At 42.3% G+C, this 21,225-nt stretch overlaps 1 protein-coding gene across 5 annotated transcripts in view; it reads left to right on the forward strand.

The window, feature by feature from the left end:
- LOC114030760 (zinc finger protein OZF-like) overlaps nt 1-21,225 on the forward strand; it is a 47,065-nt gene extending 25,840 nt beyond the window's left edge. Inside the window, exons 1-4 of one of the 5 annotated variants that reach the window (XR_003567671.1) lie at nt 7,706-7,780; nt 7,962-9,574; nt 18,507-18,646; nt 19,495-21,225. Coding sequence is in view for 4 of the 5 variants with exons in the window: in XM_027845634.1 (XP_027701435.1) it covers nt 8,036-9,607 (1,572 nt within the window). In the remaining variant the exon portion in view is untranslated. Of the gene's footprint in view, nt 1-7,705; nt 7,781-7,961; nt 10,799-18,506; nt 19,326-19,494 lie in introns of those variants that run through there. The other 4 variants (XM_027845635.1, XM_027845636.1, XM_027845634.1 and 1 more) reach the window with 4 other exon arrangements.

The following is a 21,225-nucleotide window of genomic DNA, read 5'->3' on the forward strand; positions in this document are numbered from 1 at the left end:
CTGGGCGGCTGGCTCTTCTTAGGCCTACAGCTGACCTCGTGGGGTCTGCCATGCACCCTGGGAGGTCAGTGCTACAGGGGTTATTATCTCCATTTCACAGATGAGGAAATGGAGGCAAACAGGTTAAGTACCTTCCCCTGGGTCATACAGGTAAGTGTCTGAAACGGAATTTGAACTTAGGTCTTCCTGACTCCAGGTCTGGCACTCTGTCCATTGAGCCACTGACCTGCCTTCACTCTGAGTTCTTTCCTTCTCTGTCTGGAGGTGGGTAGCACATTTCATCATAAGTCCTGTGAAATTGTGGTTGGTTATTTTTATCAATCTGATCTCCTAAGTCTTTTGAAGTTTCTTGTCTTTACGGTATCGTGTTATTGTATCAGTGGTTCTCTGGTTCTGCTGGGTTCGTTTTGCATCAGTGCATATGCTTCTTCCCAGGGTTCTCTCACTCTCCGCTTCATTTTTTGCAGTGCAGTAGTATTTCATCGCATGCATGTAACATGGCTAGCATAATAACCATTGCCCAGTTGATGGACATCCCCTTGGTTTCCAGTTTTGCACATAGAGGTCCTTTTCCTTTTTCTTTCCTCTCTTTGGATTATAGAACTAGTTGCAGTATTACCAGATTAAAGGGTATATGCATTTTAATACCTTTTGGGGTATAGTTCCGAATTGCTTTTCAGAATGACTGGACCAGTTCACATTTCTCCAAATAGTGCATTCATATCTCTTTTCCCACTGCTCTCTGGCTTTCTGGCCAACTTTGCCCATCTGATCCATGTGATGTAGAACCTCAAACTTGATTTAATTTGCTTTTGGAAGTGTTTTATAGCTTTTGTAATATGGTTATTGATAGCTTGAATCTCTTCCTCTGAAACCTTCCTATTCCTATCCATTTGATCTTTTATGAATTGGGGAATGGCTCTTTCAGATTTGACTCAGTTCCTTTTATATCAGAAATTAGACTTTTATCAGAGAACCTTGTTGCAAAGATTTCCTCCCCCCCCATTTTCTGCTATTCTAATTTTAGCTGGATTGATTTTGCTTGTGCACAAATTTTTCAACTTAATGTATGTAAAAATTTCCATTTTCCTCCTGTGGTCCTCACTATGTCCTATTAGATCGTGAACTTTTCTCTTATCCACATATATGACAGCTAATTCTTTGATGCTCCTTCAGTTTCTTTATGATGTCGCAATGTTTAAATGGTGTACTTATTTGGAACTTGTCTTGGTATGTGGTGTGATGTGTTGGTCTGTACCTAATTTTGCCGGCCTACTTTCCAGTTTTTCCCACAGTTTTTGTCCAAAGTGACTTCTTGCCCAGTCGTTGAGTTGTGTCTGACCCTTCCCGACTCCTTAGACCATAACACCCCAGGTTCTTCTGTCCTTCACTATCCACCAAAGTCTATTGTTTCCAATACACTATCTCTCCATCTCATCCTCTGCTGTCCCTTTCTCCTTTGACCTTCAATCTTTACCAGCATCAGGATCTTTTGTTTTTGTTTTGTTTTGTTTCTTTTTTTTCCTAGTTTTTTTAATATTTTCCCCAATTGCATATAAAAACAATTTTCAGTATTCATTTTTAAAAATTTTGAGTACCACATTCTCTCCCTCACTTCCCACCCATCTCTCTGAGATGGTAAGCAATTTTATATAGATTATACATCGACAGTAATGCAAAACATATTTCCATATTATTGTAAAAGAAAACACAGACCCAAACAAATAAACAAGAAAAAAAAATAAAGAAAGTGAAAAATAGTATGCTTTGAGCTGCGTTCAGACTCAACAGTCCTTTCTCTGGAGGTGGATAGCATTTTTCACTGTAAGTCCTTCAGAGTGGTCCTGGATCATTGAACTGCTGAGAAGAGCTAAGTCATTCATAGCTGATCATCGTGCAGTATTGCCTTTACGGTACATAGTGTTCTGGTTCTGCTCACTTCACTTTGCATCAGTTCATGTAAGTCTGGGTTTTTCTGAAACCATCCTGCTCAGCATTTCTGATAGCACAGTAATATTCCATCACATTCACGTGCCACGACTTGTTCAGTCATCCCCCAATTGATGGGCATCCCTTCAGTTTCTGATTCTTTGCCACCACAGAAAGAGCTGCTATAAATATTTTTGGGCATATAGGTCCTTTTCTCTTTTTTTGGATCTTTATGGGATATAGACCTAGGACTTAGTAGTGGGATTGCACGATTTTGTAGCCCTTTGGGCATCATTCCAAATTACTCTCCAGAATGGTTGGATCACTTCACAGCTTTACCAACAACACATTAGTGTCCCAGTTTTCCCCACATTTGTCATTTTCCTTTTCTGTCATATTAGCCAATCTGATAGGGGTGAGGTGGTTTTGATTCACATTTCTCTAATCAATAGTGATTTACGGCATTTTTTCATATGAGTACAGATAGTTTTGATTTTTTCATCCACCAGAGTCTTTTCCAGTAAGTCCTGTCTTCTCATTATGTGGCCAGAGTTTTTAAGTTTCAGCTTTAGTATTTGTCTTTACGATGCATGGTTGGAATTGATTAGGCTATTAATTAATTAAGTATTGACTGATCTGATGTCCTTCCTGTCCCAGGACGCAAAAGTCTTCTCCGGCGCAGGTTCTGTGGCTCTCGGCTTTCCTCGTAGTCTAGCTCTCACAGCCATACATTGCTGCTGGAAAAACCATAGCTTTCCCTCTACAGACCTTTGTTGGCAAGATGGGTGTGTCCAGATTGGCCGTGGATTTCCTCCCAAGGAGCAGGCGTCTTCTAATTTCATGCCTGCACTCGCAATCTGCAGTGATCTTTGAGCCCAGAATAGAAAATCTGCTTCCGCTTCTTCTCCCTCTTTTCACCAGGAAGTTATAAAATCAGTCGCCAAGGTCTTAGGGTTTGGTGTGTGTGTGTGTGTGAAGCTTCAAGTCAGCTTTTACACTCTCCTTTTTAACCTTCCTCAAGAGGCTTCTTGACTCCTTTTCCCTTTCCGCCACCAGAGTGATAATCGTTTCCATATCTGAGATTGTTGATATTTCTCCCAGCCACCTTGATCCCAGCTTTTTTGTTTTGGTTTTTGTTTTTGCTTCTTGGTGAGGCAGTGGGGTGAAGGGACTTGCCCAGGGTCACACAGCTAGGGAGTGTCAAGCGTCTGAGGATGGGTGTGAACTCAGGTCCTCCTGACTGCAGGGCCGGAGCTCTATCCGCTGTGCCACCTCGCTGCCCTCAATTCCAGCCCTTTGATCCCTCCAGCCTGGCATTGCACGTGATGAACTCTGCATATAAGTTAAACAAACCAGGCGACTCTGCACAGCCTCGTCATACTCCTTTTCCAGTCTTCAGACAGTCAGTGGTTCCGCGTTTGGTTCTAGCTGTTGCTTCTTGGGTGCTAAGGCTCCTTAGAAGACAAGCACGAAGATCTCCCATCTCTTTGAGGCCTTGCCATGTGTTGTTGGGAGGTGTTAGCTGAGGCGTTAGCTGAGGCCGTGGAGCAGCAGCCTATGTGAACGTGTGCCCGGCTGGTGAGCTGCGGGCCCCGACGTGCTGCAGGCGTCTGGGTTAAGCCCTCAGGGCTCTGCTTAGGTTCACTGCAGCGTCTTTCATTTCTGGACACTTCCACTACTCAGCTTGTTCGTGTTTTCCAGAGGTTCATAGCCTTCTCTGGTGGCTGTCTGCTCACCGTCAGGTACGCGGCCGTTTTGGAGAACACGTCTTGGCCCAGCCTGTGACGTCCACGTTGGCGGGCTCTGTGACCTCCTCGGCTGTCTCCCCCACCACATCATCTGGGCCGGGGAGGGGAAGAAGGAGAAAAGATGGAGGAAGGGTGGGGATGAGAGAAGAGAGGAGGGGAGGGGAGGGAAGGGAAGAGAAAGAGTCTGACGAGGAAATAAGAGCTTTTTGGTGTTTTTTTAACAGGAATGTGTATCTTGTCAAAGGCTTTTTTTGCACATGTAAAAATAATCATGTGATTTTCGTTGTTTCTGTTCCTGATGTGGTCAATTATGTTAATGCTTTTCCTGATATTGAACCAGTCCAAGATTCATGGTATAAATGCAGCCTGATGATAGTGTGAATCTTTGTGATATGTTGCTACAGCTAATATTTTATTTAAATTTTTGTATCAATATTCATCAAGGATATCAGTCTATGAGTCTTATTTCTTTGTTTTAACTCTTCCTGGTATCGGGGTATTAAGACCACATTTGTGCCATAGAAGGAATTTGGTGGGATCCATTCTTTACTTGTTTCTTTTTCAGATACTTTATATAGTATTAAAAATAATTTTTCTGTAATGTTTTATAGAATTCACTTATAAATCCATCTGGTCTTGGACTTCTTTCTTGATCATTCATTTTTAGCTTATTCAGTTTCTTTTTTCTAAGATAGGGTTGTTTGAGTCCTCTGTTCTGTTAATCTGGTCAATTTATAGTTCTATAAATATTTATCCATTTCCTGTAGATTATCACTTTTCTTGGCATGTAATTGGGAGAAATAGGTCCAAATAATTTCTCTTGTTTGTTCTTCATTGATTGTAAATTTACCTTTTTCATTTTTGATACTAATAATTTGGTTATCCTAATTTTTTAATTTTTTTTTTATTTTTAGGCAATTGGGGTTAAGTGACTTGCCCAGGGTCACACAGCTAGTAAGTGTCAAGTGTTTGGTCTGAGGCCGGATTTGAACTCAGGTCCTCCTGACTTAAAGGCCGGTGCTCTATCCGTTGCGCCACCTAGCTGCCCCTGGTTATCCTAATTTTTAAAAAATCAAGTTAGCAAACAGTTTATCTAATTTATTGGATTTTAAAAAAAATCCTCCAGCTCCTACTTTTATTTACTAAATTAGCACTTCCACACTTCTCTCTCCTTTTCTCGTTTCTTTCCATGTCTTAGGTTTTGTTATAATGTTTTTTGATTTTTTTTTTCAGTGTATATGTTCTGATTCTGCTATTTCACCTGACTTTGCTACATAAAGGTCTTAACCATAGTGCAGATTCTTTATTTTCTTAGGAAATTCCACTTATGTAGGTGGGAAATGAGAATCCTTTGTCCTAGTTTGTTCAAATCTAACCCATTTGTGGGAACCCTGGCTTGTCTTTGAGCCTTTTGTTATCTCCTAGGAGCAGTTCTGAATATTTTGGTCGAGAGAGGTGCTTGCTTCTTTCTGATGACAACCTGAGGACCACAGGTTGGGTATTCTTGCTTTACATTTCTGTATGGATTTCCAGTAATGTGGTGCCAATTCTCAGCTCTACCACCAAGATAAGTGTGTCTGTTTTTCCCACTTAATTTTTCAAGAATATCTTTTTGTTAATATCTCTTATTTTTAGATCACCTACATTTTCCTCTGAATCTCTCTTTACCACTTCTGGAGGCTAATCTTTCAATGCAAAAAATTTTAAAAGAAGAAAACAAACAGTTCAACAAAACTCATATTGAAAAAGACTAATGTTCTATGCAGGAACTCTCCTTTGTTCGTGCTCACCTCTACAGAAAAGCAGCAGGAGCTTCTTTGGGATCAACTTTGGCGAGCCTGGCTCGTTTTGCATCGTCAGTCCTTCCATTTCCACGATCATGCTCGTTGTGTGTCTTGTGATGGTTCTGCTTACCTTTGCGTCCGTTGGTAGAACACTTCCCATGTGTCTTCATCATGTGGGTTGTTGATTCTTGCACAGCAGGATTCCATTACATTCATGGGCCTCGATTTCTTCAGCCACGCCCTGCTTGATGGCAGCTGTCGCAGCATCGCGGCATTGTAGTTGGCCCTGTTGTCCAAGGTGTCAGTGGTCCGTCCCAGCTTCGCGTCATCAATGAATTTGGTTTTATCTGCCGATCATCTCTTGAGTGATTCCTTCTAGCCTTTTCCAAGTGTTCAGTGGTATACTCCAGTGACAAAATCACTTCCCTTTCTTGCTGCTTTGCCTTCACCTATCACTTCTGTTGTGCTTCTCCCCGCCTCCCCCCTCCCATCCTGATCCTAGATTTCTTCATAGGATTAGAACTCATTAATAGACTATGCCACTCCCACCTTCCCTGCCGGTGAGGTCAGATTTGGCTCCTTTGGTGGATACCTAAAGCATTTATTAAGCACTTACTGTGTGCACTTTGCTAAAAGCTGAGGATTCAGAGCCAATCAAACAAGATCTCCCTACCCTGAAGGAGCTGGAGAAAAACAAAGGTAATGGGGAGTTGGGAAGTCAGGGGAGGGGCCCAGTTGCTGAGGAGGAGGTAAGCTTTTGTTTGTTGCCCAGACATGGGCTTTTGCTGACAGATTTACAAGGCAATGGATTTGTTTTACCACTGGCTCCTTTCTGTGGTTCTGGGTATCTCAGCTGCCATCCTCTCTTCTTTGTTGTGGCCACTCCCCATTATATTTAAGGGAATTGAGGGCATTAAGACACCAAGTGGTGATGTGATTTTCTTCTCAGGTCTGTCCATGTCCTCTCTTTCTAGTAAAATCCTTCTTGATGCTGAGCTGAAAGTGGCCTCCTAGTTTCCACATTTGTCCCCATTCTTCCTGTCAGAACCCCACAGAATGAAAATGCTCTTTCATGGAGGGACAGCTGGGATGGTGAAAGCCGCATTGGGCCTAGAGTCGGTCCAAAGACTTGTTTGGAGTCGGACACTTGAATACTTGGTAGGGTGATTTGGGGCAAATTCATGAAATCAGTGCAATTCATTCAATTTCATCATCTAGCCCAATAACTTTGTTGTAATTTTATCATGTGTAATAATGTTAATAGTTTATATTTCCATTGGGGATGCAGTTTCCTCACAGCCATCACCCCAATACAAGCTCGTACCACACTAGTGGGCTTTTCTTTTCTATATGAAGTGTGGTAGTCATTATTATTGATGGAGGATGGAGGCCATGGCAGGAAAACCCTTTCACTCAGTTGTAACACCACTAGACACATACACCACGGAGCTCAATGAAAGCCAAAGGATCCATTGCAGCACCTTTTGTTGTGACCAGGCACTGGAAACAAAGTTTGGTGTCCATCAGTTGGAACATGATGACTCCCCAGAAGCTTCAGAAGACTTTTATTAAGTTATACAGAGTAAAAGGGACAGAACTCAGGTTGTCTGTTGATATAATGAGTATGGTATTGTAAAGAAAAATACTTTGAAAGACTTGGGTATTCTGAGTAATTCACTGACCAGTCATAACTCAGTACTTACCAAGTTTATTGTAATGGGGATTCCTTTGGTGTCTGGATGGCTTAGACTAGATGGCCAGTGAGGCCTTTATATTCTGTTTTATTTTAATTCATTTTAGTTAAATTGTTATATGCAACATGGTTGTATAATATATTAATAAATTAAACATTTCAGTTTATCTGTAATTTATAATAAAGGAGAAAGGGGGGGAAGGCTCTGCAAAACTAACCAACATATAAAAAAAAGGCTTACTTTCTGTTGTCTTCCACATTCTTGGCCCTCTCCTCTACAAAGATTACATTTGGAGGGAGGGACTTTTGTAATTTGTGAAGACTTTTGATGAATCATGTTTCCCACCTCTTGACAGAGAAGGGACTAGATTTGTTTATAAGATATGGGAAGTGTGTGGATTTGGTTTGCTTAACTTATTTGTTATACATGGGATGACTGTTATGCATTTTTTTTTTGCAGGGAAGATTTGTAGGGATATTGGGGATGGACACACAGTAATGCCAGAAAGAAAGAAAGAAATGAGCATCAATTAAAATACTAATAATACACAAAGTGAGTAGAACGTTCAAAAGGAGACACAGAGAAGGAGGGGAGAGTTAACAAATACTACCATGTTAAATTTCAGGTATACTTTAAATGAACAAGCTATGCATAATATTTTCATATGAAATCTTTTTCTGGGTTGGGACCTTTTTGGTATACGGAAATGTTCATATTGATGTCTGTCAAGTTAATAATGAAACTTTAAAAAATTGATAAAACAGCAGCAAGAAAAAAAGGGATCTATGCAACTTTATTTCTTTCAGGTTGGGAGGCTGAGCCTGAAGTCAAAGAGTCAGCTCTGAAGTGTGGCCTTTCTAGGGAAAAATTGTCTGAGGAAATGCTTGTGAAAGTTGGTGATTGTATCTTCCAGTTAAGAGAAACCTGCAGATTTGGTGCCAGATCAGCAAAGCCACAGAGTAATGAGGAGAATCCTTTTCAGCCCACAACATTCATCCAGAAGGAGCCTCCCCATGGAGAGCGAGACTCTGAATACCATAACAGTGGTGGAAGCTCCAGTCGAGGGCCGAGCCTTTTCCCACAAGCCAGAAGTGTAAGTGTGAAGAGAGTCTGTGAATGTGTCACAAGTCAAAGGCACTTTACTGTGTGTTCAGATCTTCTGAAATGTAATAGAACTTGCTCAGAGGAGGAATTTTCTAATTATCATGAATCCAGAGATGCTTTTGATTATGATTCAGACATTAATGAAAATAGATTACATTCTAAAGGGAAACCTCATGAATATAATGAATGTGGGAAGGCCTTCCAGCTGACCTCACAGCTCATACAACACCAAAAATTTCCTACTGAACAGGGATCCTATGCACAAAGGAACATGTTGAGCTCATCCAGAAACTTTACTGCCCACCAGAGAATTCACACTGGAGAGACACCATATGAATGTAAGGAGTGTGGGAAGACATTCGGTCAGAGTAGAAACCTTACTCTCCATAGGAGAATTCACACTAGAGAGAAACCTTACGAATGTAAGGAATGTGGGAAATTCTTCCGACAGAAGGCACATCTTATTGTACATCAGAGGAGTCACACTGGAGAGAAACCTTATGAATGTAATGAATGTGGGAAGTTCTTCCAACAGAAGGCACATCTTATTGTACATGAGAGGAGTCACACTGGAGAGAAACCATATGAATGTAAGGAATGCGGGAAGTTCTTCCGACAAAAGGCACATATTATTGTACATCGTAGGAGTCATACTGGAGAGAAACCTTATGAATGTAATGAATGTGGGAAGTTCTTCCGCCGGGGTACACATCTTGTTCTCCATCAAAGAATTCACACTGGGGAAAAACCATATAAATGTAAAGAATGTGGGAAGGTCTTTAGCCAAAGCAATACACTTACCCTTCATCAGAGAATTCACACTGGAGAGAAGCCATATGAATGTAGTGAATGTGGGAAGGACTTCAGTGACTGGTCAAACCTTATTCAGCATCAGAGAATTCATACTGGAGAGAAACCTTATTACTGTCATGAATGTGAGAAGGCCTTCAGTCACAGTGGAGATCTTACTCTGCACCAGAGAATTCACACTGGAGAGAAACCATATGTTTGTAGTGAATGTGGGAAGACTTTTCGCCAGAGTTCAGCCCTCACTCAACATCAAAGAATTCATAGTGGAGAGAAACCTTATGAATGTAATGCATGTGAGAAAGCCTTCAGCCGGAGTAGAGACCTTACACTTCATCAGAGAATTCACACTGGAGAAAAACCATATGAATGTAATGAATGTGGGAAATTTTTCCGCCAGAGTGCACACCTTATTCGACATCAGAGAATTCATACTGGAGAAAAACCATATGAGTGTATTGAATGTGGGAAGGCCTTCTGCCAGAGTTCATACCTTACTAGACATCAGGTAACTCATACAAGGGGGAAATCTTATGAATGATAATGAAGTTGAGAAGGCCTTTAGCTACAGCCAAAACCTTATCCTCCATCAGACAATCCACATTGAAGAGAAATCATATGAATGTAACGAATGTGGGAAGTTTGTCAGAGTACCCCCTTTGTTCAACATCACAGATTTCATGCTGGAAAGAAAACATATGAATGTATTGAATATAGGAAGACCTGCCCGAGCTCAGGCCTTATTCAACACCAGAGAATGAATACTAGGGAGAAACACTATAAAAGTAATAACTGTGGGAAGACATTCCTGCCTGAGATGAGAACTTACTCATTCAGATATATGTTCATTTTAGTGAAAACCTTATGAATGTAATGAATGAGTTCATGTGTTCCTTCAGAATATATACCTTTCCATCAGAAAGGTCACACTAATTTACACTTTACCTTATAAAGGCAATGGATGTAGGAAGGCCTTTTGACTGCTAACACGTCTTACTCACAATCGGAGATGGGAATGTAGCTGAGCATTTTAGATCATGACACTGTCCCCTTCATGTTCAGTTAAGTACAAATAAAGTTTGGAATCCTCAACTTTAGTCAGACATTGTGATCCTACTTTTCAGAAAAGGGAACACAGGGAGAGGATCAGTATCAGGGATCTTGTCAGTTCACACAGAGCGCGAAGCCTGAGGGACCTCAGCAGCCTTGGATCCCCGCCCGTCCACAGAAGGAGCCCTGGTCATAGTGGTTGTCTGGCCTCTGCTTGCAGATCTCCAGTGAGGATGAAAGTGCGTTTAGAGGAAAGCCATTCCATGCCAGGAAAGCTCTCAGATGAGGAGGTTCATGACGTCAGTCTCAAACTTGCGTCTTTGCAGCCTCCATCCATTGCTTCTCGTTCTGTTCTCTGGACCCAAGCAAAAGTAATTGAATCCCTCTTTCACACTGATAGTGCTTCTCATTCAGAGTGTTCTCTTCTCCAGACTCAGCCAGCCCAGTTCTTTAAATATCCTCCAATGACACAGGCTTCATCCCTGCTGGCCTCCTCTGGACATGCTGGCTAATCATTGTTCTTCAACTCTGATGTCCAGAACTGAACACAGCGCTTCTCAGAAAAGATCTGATGGCTGTGGATTAGGAGGACACCATCATCTCCCTATTCTTGGGAACTGTACTCTTAATGGAAGGAAATGAGTATTTATTAAGTTTTCCAGGCACAGTGCTAAGCACTTTACAAATACCTCATTTGATTCTCAACAAATCAGAGTAGTAGGTGCTATTATTATTCTCATTTTACCATTGAGGAAACTGAGGCAGACAGGTTAAGGTGACTTGCCCAGCGTTGCACAGCTAGTAAGAGTCTGAGATTGGATTTGAACTCAGGTCTCCCTGACTCCAGACTCCAGACTCCAGACAGTTCTATCCACTGTGCAGCCTAACTGCCTCTTGGTCATGCACCATAGCTGTCCGTGGGGTTTTCTCGGTGAAGATGCTGGGATGGTTTGCCATTTCCTTCTCCGGCGGATCCTTGTGTCAGACAGAAAGAGGCTAAGTGACTTGCCCAGGGTCACACAGTTAGGAGGTATCTGAGGCTGGACTGAACTCGGGTCTTCCTGACTCCAGGCCCAGCACTCTGTCCACTGAGCCACCAGCTGCCTCTAACTGCCTCTTATTGCAGCCCAAGTTCACATTGGCTTTTTTGATTGTCCATCACACTGCAGACTCACTGGCTTGTGTACTAAAACCCCCAAGTCTCTTCCAGAACAACTGCGCCCTATCTGTTCCTTCCTGTCTTACACCACTTATAATGTTGATTTTTTGTACTCAGGTACAAGGCTCTACCTTTCTCTCTACTGAATCTCATCTTAATGGACTTAGTCTAACTTTGAACCTGTCAGGATCCATTTGGATTCTGTTTCTGTCATCTGTTGTGTTGGCTATCCCAGCCCCATGTCATCCACAAATTTAATGAGTGTACCAAGAGCACAGGGTCACGCATATCCCTCGAGTACTTTACAGGAGACCTCTTACAGTTCAGTGCTGAACCATTAACAACTGCCCGAGTCTAGCCTGTACGGTCATCCAGTCCATCTTCTCCGTGAGTCCAGGGCCTGGCACAGTCATTGCTCAATAAAGGATTCTTGACTAGTTTAACTCAATGTAGCAGCAGACACTTTGCTAACTTTTGCTAAAAGCTAGGGCCGCAGCATTCCTGGCACTGCTAGGCTAGCAATCCCATCAGAGAAGGAAATGACCTGTTCTTGATGCCGCTATGCAGCCTTTTTGTAGTCACTAGGTCCCATTCTAAGGGTTCAAAATCAGTCTCATTGCCTATAGTTTATACTGTTCTCTTCCCTTTTCTGAAGACCAAGACAACATTCACTGTTTTCCAATTTTGTGGCACCTCTCCTGTTTTCTGTGATCTTGCTGACATCACCGACGGTGGCTCAGGAGTTAGGTTTGCCAGTTCTTTATGGACCCAAGGATGTAGTTCTTCTGAACATTTTGTTTTATCATTTCCATTGCAAGCGTCTTCCTTTGCAGAGAAAACATAAAAGAAATAAGACTTGAGTGACTCTTCATTCTCGGTCCCAAAGTAACGACATCCCATCTACTCCAAGCAAAGTCCTGACCCTTTCTTTAATGCTTTTTCTCTCCAAATGTCACTTGTCCTTAGCTTCCCTCACTAGCCTCGGCTCATTCTGAGCTTTGGGATTCCTGATACTCTTTTCTCAGGTCTTTGCCACCGTATTCATTCTGTTATCTGGCCGTGCTTGTATCTTGTATTTCTTTTTACAACCTAAGTTGGTCAGTGAGTTCCCTTAGCATTCACATATCCCATTGCATCATCTCATTGGGATAGTTTCATTTTGCACCTTTGGAACTTTAGTCTTGAGTATTTCCCTTCCATCTTGGGCTGATTTTGTTTGAAGCATTTTACTCCCAGGAATCCTACCTAGGATTCCTTTGAACTCTTTAAAACCTGCTTTCCCAAAATTGAGGACACCTTTCTGAGAATGCCCATATTTCCTCGACTCTATTACAGACTTTCAAATGAAGTGGTCACTAAGTCTCTCCCACAGTTTTTACCTATTTCTCTCTCTGTGTGAGGAGGAGATCGAGAATAGAATTTACCCTTGTGGGTTTCTCCATCTTTTGAGGGATGAAATCATTAAAGCAAGTCAAGGAGTCATTAGCTTCCCAGCTTTTGGCAGAAAGAGATAGTGCTCTAACAGGTAGTCTGGACTATTATCATAGAGGGCTGGGTAGAAAATATTGATAAAAGTTCCCCTCAGACGCAATATTTTTAGATAGAAAAAAATTAATTCAGAAAAAGAGAAAAATAGCAATTTTTTACTAAATCCCTTTTTTAAAATGTACATTATAAAAGTTAAGAGTTTCAGACTTTTAAAATGATTCGGAAATTAAGTGTAGTATTATGAGACATTTGTGGTTTTGTTGTTATTAGAACAAAAACAATTTTTAATCTTCCCCCCAAAAGTTGATAGTTCCTATCATTTACAATCCTTTTTTTTTGTTTGTTTGTATTTTAAAATGTTTTTTGATGATTTGGTTCCTAATAAAAAAAGAAAAGTTTAAAAAAAAACCATCCTGTTTCTTTTGAATAGTGCCTACCTGTCCAGAATAACGGCCCAATCATGAATTTCATCCCAGCAAATCTCAGTGATACTGGTGACGTCGTTTGCCTCCTTGCACTAAAGGTCTTACTGTTTATCAGCTAAACTTTTTTTACGGCTTCTCAGCCTTCCCTTTCCCTTGTCTGAACAGTAACTCCACCATATGTTCTAGCTGTTTCATAGGCTCATCCCACCAACTAGTCCATTCTGTGACCTCATTTTCCCCCGTTACTTTATATACCCTGCATTGTCTCACCAGCTTCCTTTATTTTTCCCTTTCCTACCCTTCAAATTCTACTCCATAATCTTCCTTAACCCGCTTTAATCCTTTCATAACACCCTTTATTTTCATTGATCTTTTTTTTTTCAACCCAGAAGTAAAATGTGGAACAGTATCTGGGCCTAGAGATTTTTCTCTGTCGAGGCTTCTACAGATTCTCTCAAATTTTACCAATTTTTTTCTCCCCAAGTTCATCCTCTAATCTTCACTTTCCCCAACCCATCCCACTCCCTTTTATGGTTTGCTTCTTGTTCAGCTCAAGACTTTATCACTTGATCCTTCCAGTTGAGATAGTGGAGTGGATTGAAGCAGAATAGACCAATTCTCACCCATGCATTTCAACAAAGATTTTTTTTTTTAAAGAGCACCAGACCAAATAATAGTTAAATACAAAGATACTATAGTAAATACCTTGAACCCAAATTGACACAAAGAAACATCCAGAAGCCTGCTGGCACTCAGGTGTTCTAGCAAACCCAATCCAACCCAATAAACACGTATTAACTACCTACAGTGTGCCAGGTGGGGCACATAGATGGCTAGATGACACAGTGGATAGAGAACCATGCTTGGACTCAGGAAGACCTGAGTTCAGATTCAGCCTCAGACACTAGCTGTGGGACCCTGGGCAAGTCACTTAACCCCGTTACCTCAGTTTTCTCAATTGTAAAATGACCTGGAGAAGGAAATGGCAAATCCCTACAGTATCTTTGCCAAGAAAACTCCAACTGGCGTCATGAAAAGTCAGACATGACTGAACAATAATAACAAATGTACCACACACTGTGCTAAGCACTGGTGATATAACTGACCAAAACAACAGTTTCTGTCCTCAAGGAGTTTCCAGTCTAGTGGAGAAGGCAACAGAAAAAGCAGGATAGTGTTGGGACACTAAGGGGTACCCAGTGTGGGGACATCTTGTTCCATGGAACTGAAGCCAGGCAGGGCAGCAGAGGCAGAGTCCAGCTTCTGCCCTCTATAAAGAAGGTATTGGGAGGAGTTTGGTACTCCGCCCTTCAAGGAAGAGGAAGCTGATGGGATCAGAAGTGAGGGACTTCTCCTAGGAGGGGCATCTTGTTCCACAGGGAAGCAGGTGCCAGAAGCTGAGGTGAGTGTTGTGCTTGCAGGTGAAGCCCAGCCCACAGCCTGCTGCAATGCTGTGCACTAGGAAGCAGGACGATTGGTAAGCCTAGATTGGTGAGCCACTACACTAACTGAAGAGTTTTAAAAGCCAAACAGAAGATTTTTTGTTTGATCCTGGAGATAAGAGCCACCGTTGAGTTGGGCCTGACATGATGAGACCGACATTTTAGGAAGATCACTTTGATAGCTGAGTGCAGGATGTACTGGAGTCAGGAGAGACTGAGGTAGGTAGACCAACCAGAAGACTGTCACAGTAGCCCACATAAGAGATGATGAGGGTCTGCACTAGAGCAGCGGCAGTGCCAGAGGACAGGAGGGCACATACAAGAGATGGCACGAAGGTGGAGCTGATAAGATGTGGCGACTCATTAATTGGATGTGTAGCTTGAGAGAATGAGAAGCTAAGGACAGCACATAGGCTGGTAGCCCACGGGACTCAGAGCAAGGTGGCTCCCAAAATGGTAACAGGGAATTCAAGAGGAGGGAAGGGTTTTGAGGGAAAGATAATGAGTTTGATTTTGGACATGCTGAGTTCAGGATGTCTATGACAACTAGTTTGAGAAGTATAATAGATACCCTGATGTGAGCTAACCCTGATGGAAATGCAGTCTAGTGCAGGAATACAGAAGCCTGCCACTTTGCACTTTGTATGAGGGCCATTGGCTGGACCCTAGATAATACACATCAGGACTAAATGGGCCCATCACCCTATCCAAGAATATAGGAGCCTGGCTTTGACCAAAAAGGGTTCCCATACCAGAAGTAAGGCTAGAAATATGAGTTAACAAAAGATGCTAACAATAAAAAATTTTTATGAAATCAGGGGCATCCAGAACACTAGCCTAGAGAGTAACTCTACAGCAGTCACAGCTTCAGCTTCAGCTGGAGTATGGGTTGGCCAGAAAACTGGACGTCCTGGAAGAGATGAAACAAGAGGAAAACAATACTATAAATTAAACAAAAGCCCTTGTTTAAAGAGCTCAGAAAGACCTGGAAGGAGAACAAACAGCTTATTAAAGAGATATAAAACCTTTTCTAGGTAATTGACTCTCTAAAAATGAGGACAGACCAACTAGAAATCACTGTTTCCATAGAAGAACAGGAAATTCTCAAAATTAAGACTGGAAAAAATAGAGGAAATATAATGTTTTTCCTATCAGAAAAATATTGGCCTTGAAAACAGATCAAGGAGATATTACCTTCTCCTCCAGCCCCGCCCCCCCCAAAAAAGGAAAAAAAAAGTCTGGATGCTATATTTCTAGAAATAATGAAAGCCAGTCAGATCTGTTTGAGGCAGAGGGCAAAAAGAAAAATAGAATCCTTCAGTCACCTCCTGAAACACAAAATGGCTAAAATTCTGAGCTTCCAAGTCTCAGAAAAAAATCACTGAGCAGCCAAAAAAAAAAAAAAAGATTTCAGTTACCAAGGAAACACAGTCAGGATTATGTAACACATGGCAGCTTCTATTGTAAAGGACAGAAGAACTTGGAATAAAATATTTCAAAAGGCAAAAGATAAAGGCTCACACTCAAGAAGAATTTACCTGCAAAAACAGTATAATCTTACAATGAAAAGAAATGGACCTCTAACAAAATAGAGAACTTTCATGCAGTGTTGATGAAAAGACCAGAACAGAGTAGAAACTTTGAAATGCAAACACAAGAGTCAGAAGGAATTTGGAAAGATAAATACACTTGACCGATTAGAATGGACTATGTGAGGATGAATTGTTTGCATTCTAATAGTGGGAAGAAGAAACAGGAAGGCTTCAAGAGTCTTTGGGGATCTAAGGGGAATTAAAACAGAGGAGCCTCGTGATTGACACAAGAGTGAAGAAAAGGAAAGAAAAAAGGAATACATTGATCAAAAAAGAGGGAGCATTGTACCATAAAATCATTCCACATCAATGGGATGTGTAATACTATATAAATATGGAGGAAGCAGTGAGGAAATGAGATGTCACATGAATCTTATTTTCATCTGAACCAGACAAAGGGTAGAATACACAGCCAAAGAGTTTGGAGGAGAAGCCAGACTCAACAGGGAAACCCACAAGAACAGAGGGGGACATTTAAGAGGAAGGACAGAACCATGGACAGATGAGTCATAAATAAGATAAACTTAAACTATGGAGGGTGGATTGTGAAAGGGGATTAAAAAGAAAAGGATAAAAACCTGTGATTGGGGTCTGAGCAAGGAGAAGAAAAGAAATGTATTGGAGCAGGAGGAAATCATTCCAATGATGGATAATCAGTGTCCAAGAGAAAAATAAAACAACTCTGAGGTTCTACTTTAGATCCCTGAGATTAGTAGTGATGACAAAGAACACCAATGACAATTGCTGGAATGGCTATGGAAGGACAGGCACTCTGACACACTATTGGTGGAGCCATAAAATAGTTCATCCATTCTAGAAATGAACTTGGAACTGTGCCCCAAAAGTCACCAAGATATGCATACCTTTCCATTAAGTGCATACTCCCCAGAGATCAAAGACAAAAGAAAGTGATCTATATGTGCAGAAATATTTGGCATGTCTTAGGTGTTTAATAAGTGCTTATTGACTGAGTGACTGAAAGTTGCACATTTTGTTGTAGGGAAAAATGGAAAATAACAGGGAGGGCATCAGTTGGGGAATGGCTAAATTATGTATGTAGAAGTAATATAATAATAGCAGCTAGTATTTATGTATGCCTTACAAATATCTAATTTTATCCTCACAATAACCCTGGAAGATAGGTATTATTATCCCCATTTTACAGGTGAGGTAACTGAGGCTGAAAGAGGTTGTGATTTGTTCAAACAGTTGTAAAATATCATTGCACCATAAGAAATGATGAAAGGGATGGATTCAGAGAAACATGGGAAGATTTATGTGACTTCATGCAGAGTGAATTGAGCAGAACCAGAACAATTTTTGTCAATTCTTTAATCTTTTTTTTTTTTCCTTTTTGAGGCAATTGGGGTTAAGTGACTTGCTCAGGGTCACACAGCTAGTAAGGGTCAAGTGTTTGGTCTGAGGTCGGATTTGAACTCAGGTCCTCCTGACTTCAGGGCTGGTGCTCCATCCACTGCGCCACCTAGCTGCCCCCAATTCTTTAAAACATAGTTTTCCATGCACTTATTTGTTCCTCTCCTATTCCTTCCCCTAGTTGAACAACAGTAACCCTTGTCATAAACATAGAGTCCAACAAAGCAAACGCCCACATCGCTCGTGTCTCTGCATTTTCAGTTCTTCGCGTCCCTTGGAGGAGGTGAATGAAATTCATCATCAGTCTTGTGGACTCATTAGTATTGCACTGAAAGACTGAAGTCTTTCAAAGTTGTTTTACTCCATAACGTCTTTATAATTGTATCAATTATTTTTGTTCTACATCAGTTCTTAGAATGTTTTCTCAGTTTTCTCTAGAACTATTATCACTTCTTACGGCGCAATAATATTCCATTATATTCGGACACCATAGTTTGTTTAGTTATTTCCTAACAGGAGGACATCCCCTTATTATGTGCGCATTTTGGCTACCACAGAAAGAAGGTGTTATAAATATTTCTGTACACATAAACCCTTTTGATCTTTGATTTCTTTGGGATATAGACCTCATTAATGATATTGCTGGGTCAAAGCATGCGCACAGTTCAGTAGTTTTGGGGGCATAATTCCAAATCATTTTCCATAAGGGCTAGAGCTCCATCGACAATGCACTAGTGTGCCTGTTTTCCCACAGCCCCTCCAACATCCATCATTTTTCTCTTTTGTCATACCGGCCAGTCTGATGAGAGTGAGGGGAAACTTCAAGATAGGTTTAATTTGGATTTCTCTATTCTGGAGTTAGAGCTATTTGCATCTGATTTTGATCACTCGGCTTTTTTCTTTGAAACAGGAGAATAATTTTTGCAGTTGTGTGTAAAAGACAAGCAATTTGGAAAGACTTAACTCTGATTGATGAATGACCAACTGCGATTACAAAGATTTGATGATGAAACATGCTTTCCACCTCCTGAGACAGCTGATGGACCCAAGGTATTAATATTTTTTGATGTGGCTAGTAGGGCTTCGTTTTGCTGGACTAGACTCATGGGTTATAAGGTTTTGGGGGGAGGAGAGATCAGTGATAGTGATGTCAAAAAATGGAAAAAGGGGTCATTATTGGATTTCTAGAAATGTCCAGAAAAGAAGAGAAGGAAGTTCAGAGGGAAACGCGAGCAGGACAGCTTTGAAAGGAAGGCACTGAATTAATTCCATTGTTTGTTAAAGCCTGTGCTGCTTTTCAAAGCGGGCCAGGCTTCATTCGCTTTTGCCTCTGACTCTTAAGATTTCACCACTGTGCCTCAGCTGCTCTCTCACCCTGGAACATCCTCTGCCTCTCTGGCTCCCTTCTCCCATTGATGGGTTCCACCTGGAGGCTCCCATTCTGGGTTTGGCCAAAGGGCCGCTGTGCCTCATTCCCCTCCTGACTCTGCTTCTGACCCATCACGCCCCTGCTCAGTGACATCTCCTCTCCTCTCTCTTCTTAGAAGGTCTTGGCAGTGCCTTCCGCATGGTGTAGACCCGATAAATGTTTGTGTCATTGGGTTGGATCCCAGGAGCAGCCTGTGATGGCCCTCTGGCCTTTGCCTTAGCAGAGAATGGGTCCAGCTCTATAGTTTGTATGTCAGATGGCAACTAGGTAGGGCCAGCCCTCGTGATTTCCTTTTCTCCACAGCTCTGTATCACATGACTGCTGAAGAATCCTGCTGGAGGTGGGGGTGGCTGGCCCACATGTCCCTGACAGCCAGAAACATGCCACCAGGGCAGGGACATTTATGCTTTCCTACATGTTTTGTTTTTTTTCCCTTAAAGTGTAACTCTGTTTCATTCCCATGTTCTAGAAAACCAGAAGCTAGGCAGTCACTGAATCATCTCTTCAGAGCTGGAAGGTATTTCAGAGAGCACACCTTAGTCATCTTTGCTCATGTGAAAGAACTCCAAGCCGAGCTCTGGAGAGGGAAGGGCTGTGTTAAACGGCCTGTGGAGAGCCTTGCCCCTCCGTGCTGAGACTGCACATAGATCTCCTCTCCTCTGCACTGCATTCCACATGCCCCCTGTCCACTCAGCATTCAAATTTACCTTGTCCTCATGACTCAGCTTGCTTCTATGAGGGCAGATAGGAATTTGTCCAGTTCTGTAACCTCAGTGATAGAGGGAACTCCCAGTGAGGAACCTCCCTCCAGAAATGCCGGTTGGCAACATCTACAGCTTATGGCCGTAGAGATTTGCCCGGGGCGGTGAGAGGCTGAGTGTCCGGACCAGAGTCACAGAGCTGGTGTCAGACTGCAGTAGCTCTGAAGGAGTATCTCCTTATCCCCCTCCATATGACAAGTGACAGATGACTTTACCACCCTTGTAAAGGAAAGGAAGAGAGAAAGGGAGGAACTGGGCATGGTGCCAACATGGGCAGTTGTGCCAGACTTGAAGAAAAGGGAGCAGAAACCCAATTCTAGTCCTGGCTCTGTTCAGCTCCAGGACCCGGGGCAGCAAACCTTACAAGACAAAGAAGCTAAGGCAGCTTGGAAACCAAGCGGTGGGCGTTTACTCACTGGCAAAGCAGAGGGGTTGGACGGGATGGAGGGAAGGAGCAGGAACGATGAGTAGAGAATGCAAGTGGCAACAACGTAGAAAGTGTCTAGAGAAACTGTCCCACTAAACGCCAGCACACAAACGTCAAGTCAGGCTTGAGGTTCCTAAAACAGAACTGCTGATAAAACCTCCCCGATAAGCAAAGGCTCTCCTCACATTCAAATATGAAGGAAATTGAACTAATGGCTTAGCAAAGACAGAATTCTGTGGCCTCCATAAACCGCACAAAACACTGGAAGAAACTCCAGAATTATTCAAAAGATAAATCCATAAAGAAGAAATCAGGAGTGAATGTGGGTCAGAAATCAGGTCTCAATGTAGAGTTTTTTAAATTAATTAGTGGGGTGGAAGTGGGGGGAGCCAAGATGGCAGAGAAAAGGCAGGGACTCACCTGTGCTCTCCTAAACTCCCCTCCAAACAGCTTTAAATAATGCCTCCAAAAGAATTCTGGAGCAGCAGAACCCACAGAAGGACAGGGTAAAACAATTTTCCAGCCCAAGACAACATAGAAAGTTAGTTGGAAAGGTCTGTTGCACCAGGGTGAGGGTGGAGCAAGAGGGGGGTGCAGTCCAGCAGCGGGCCCTCGAGGCAGCGGCTTCCCGAGGTCTCAGCCCACAGACGGTGAGGGGGTCTGGCGGCTGGGCGGAAGGAGATCACGGGGGTCACTCTGTGGGCGTGGGGTGAAGGACTCTTGCATTGCCCATGTGTGGATCCTGGTCGCATTCCTGTGTCTCAGTCCCAGGGTGAGGAGGAGCTAGCGCAGCAGAAGAGCTGGGACCCGGTCACAGTTCCTGGGTGGAAAAGACCACAGCACAGGCCAGGAGAGGAGTAAACACACCTCTCCTTAGCTCACACCACCCTGGAAGAACTGAAAACTTACAGGCCCCCAGAACTAGCTCTGAAAATAACTACACAAGAAACCCAAAGCTCAATCAAAAACAAAAAGGAGAAGGACTTAGATGTACAGAAATATGTATAGCAGC

Source organism: Vombatus ursinus, unplaced genomic scaffold (genome assembly GCF_900497805.2).
Source record: "Vombatus ursinus unplaced genomic scaffold, bare-nosed wombat genome assembly UNPS02015012.1, whole genome shotgun sequence".
Lineage (NCBI taxonomy): Eukaryota > Metazoa > Chordata > Mammalia > Diprotodontia > Vombatidae > Vombatus > Vombatus ursinus.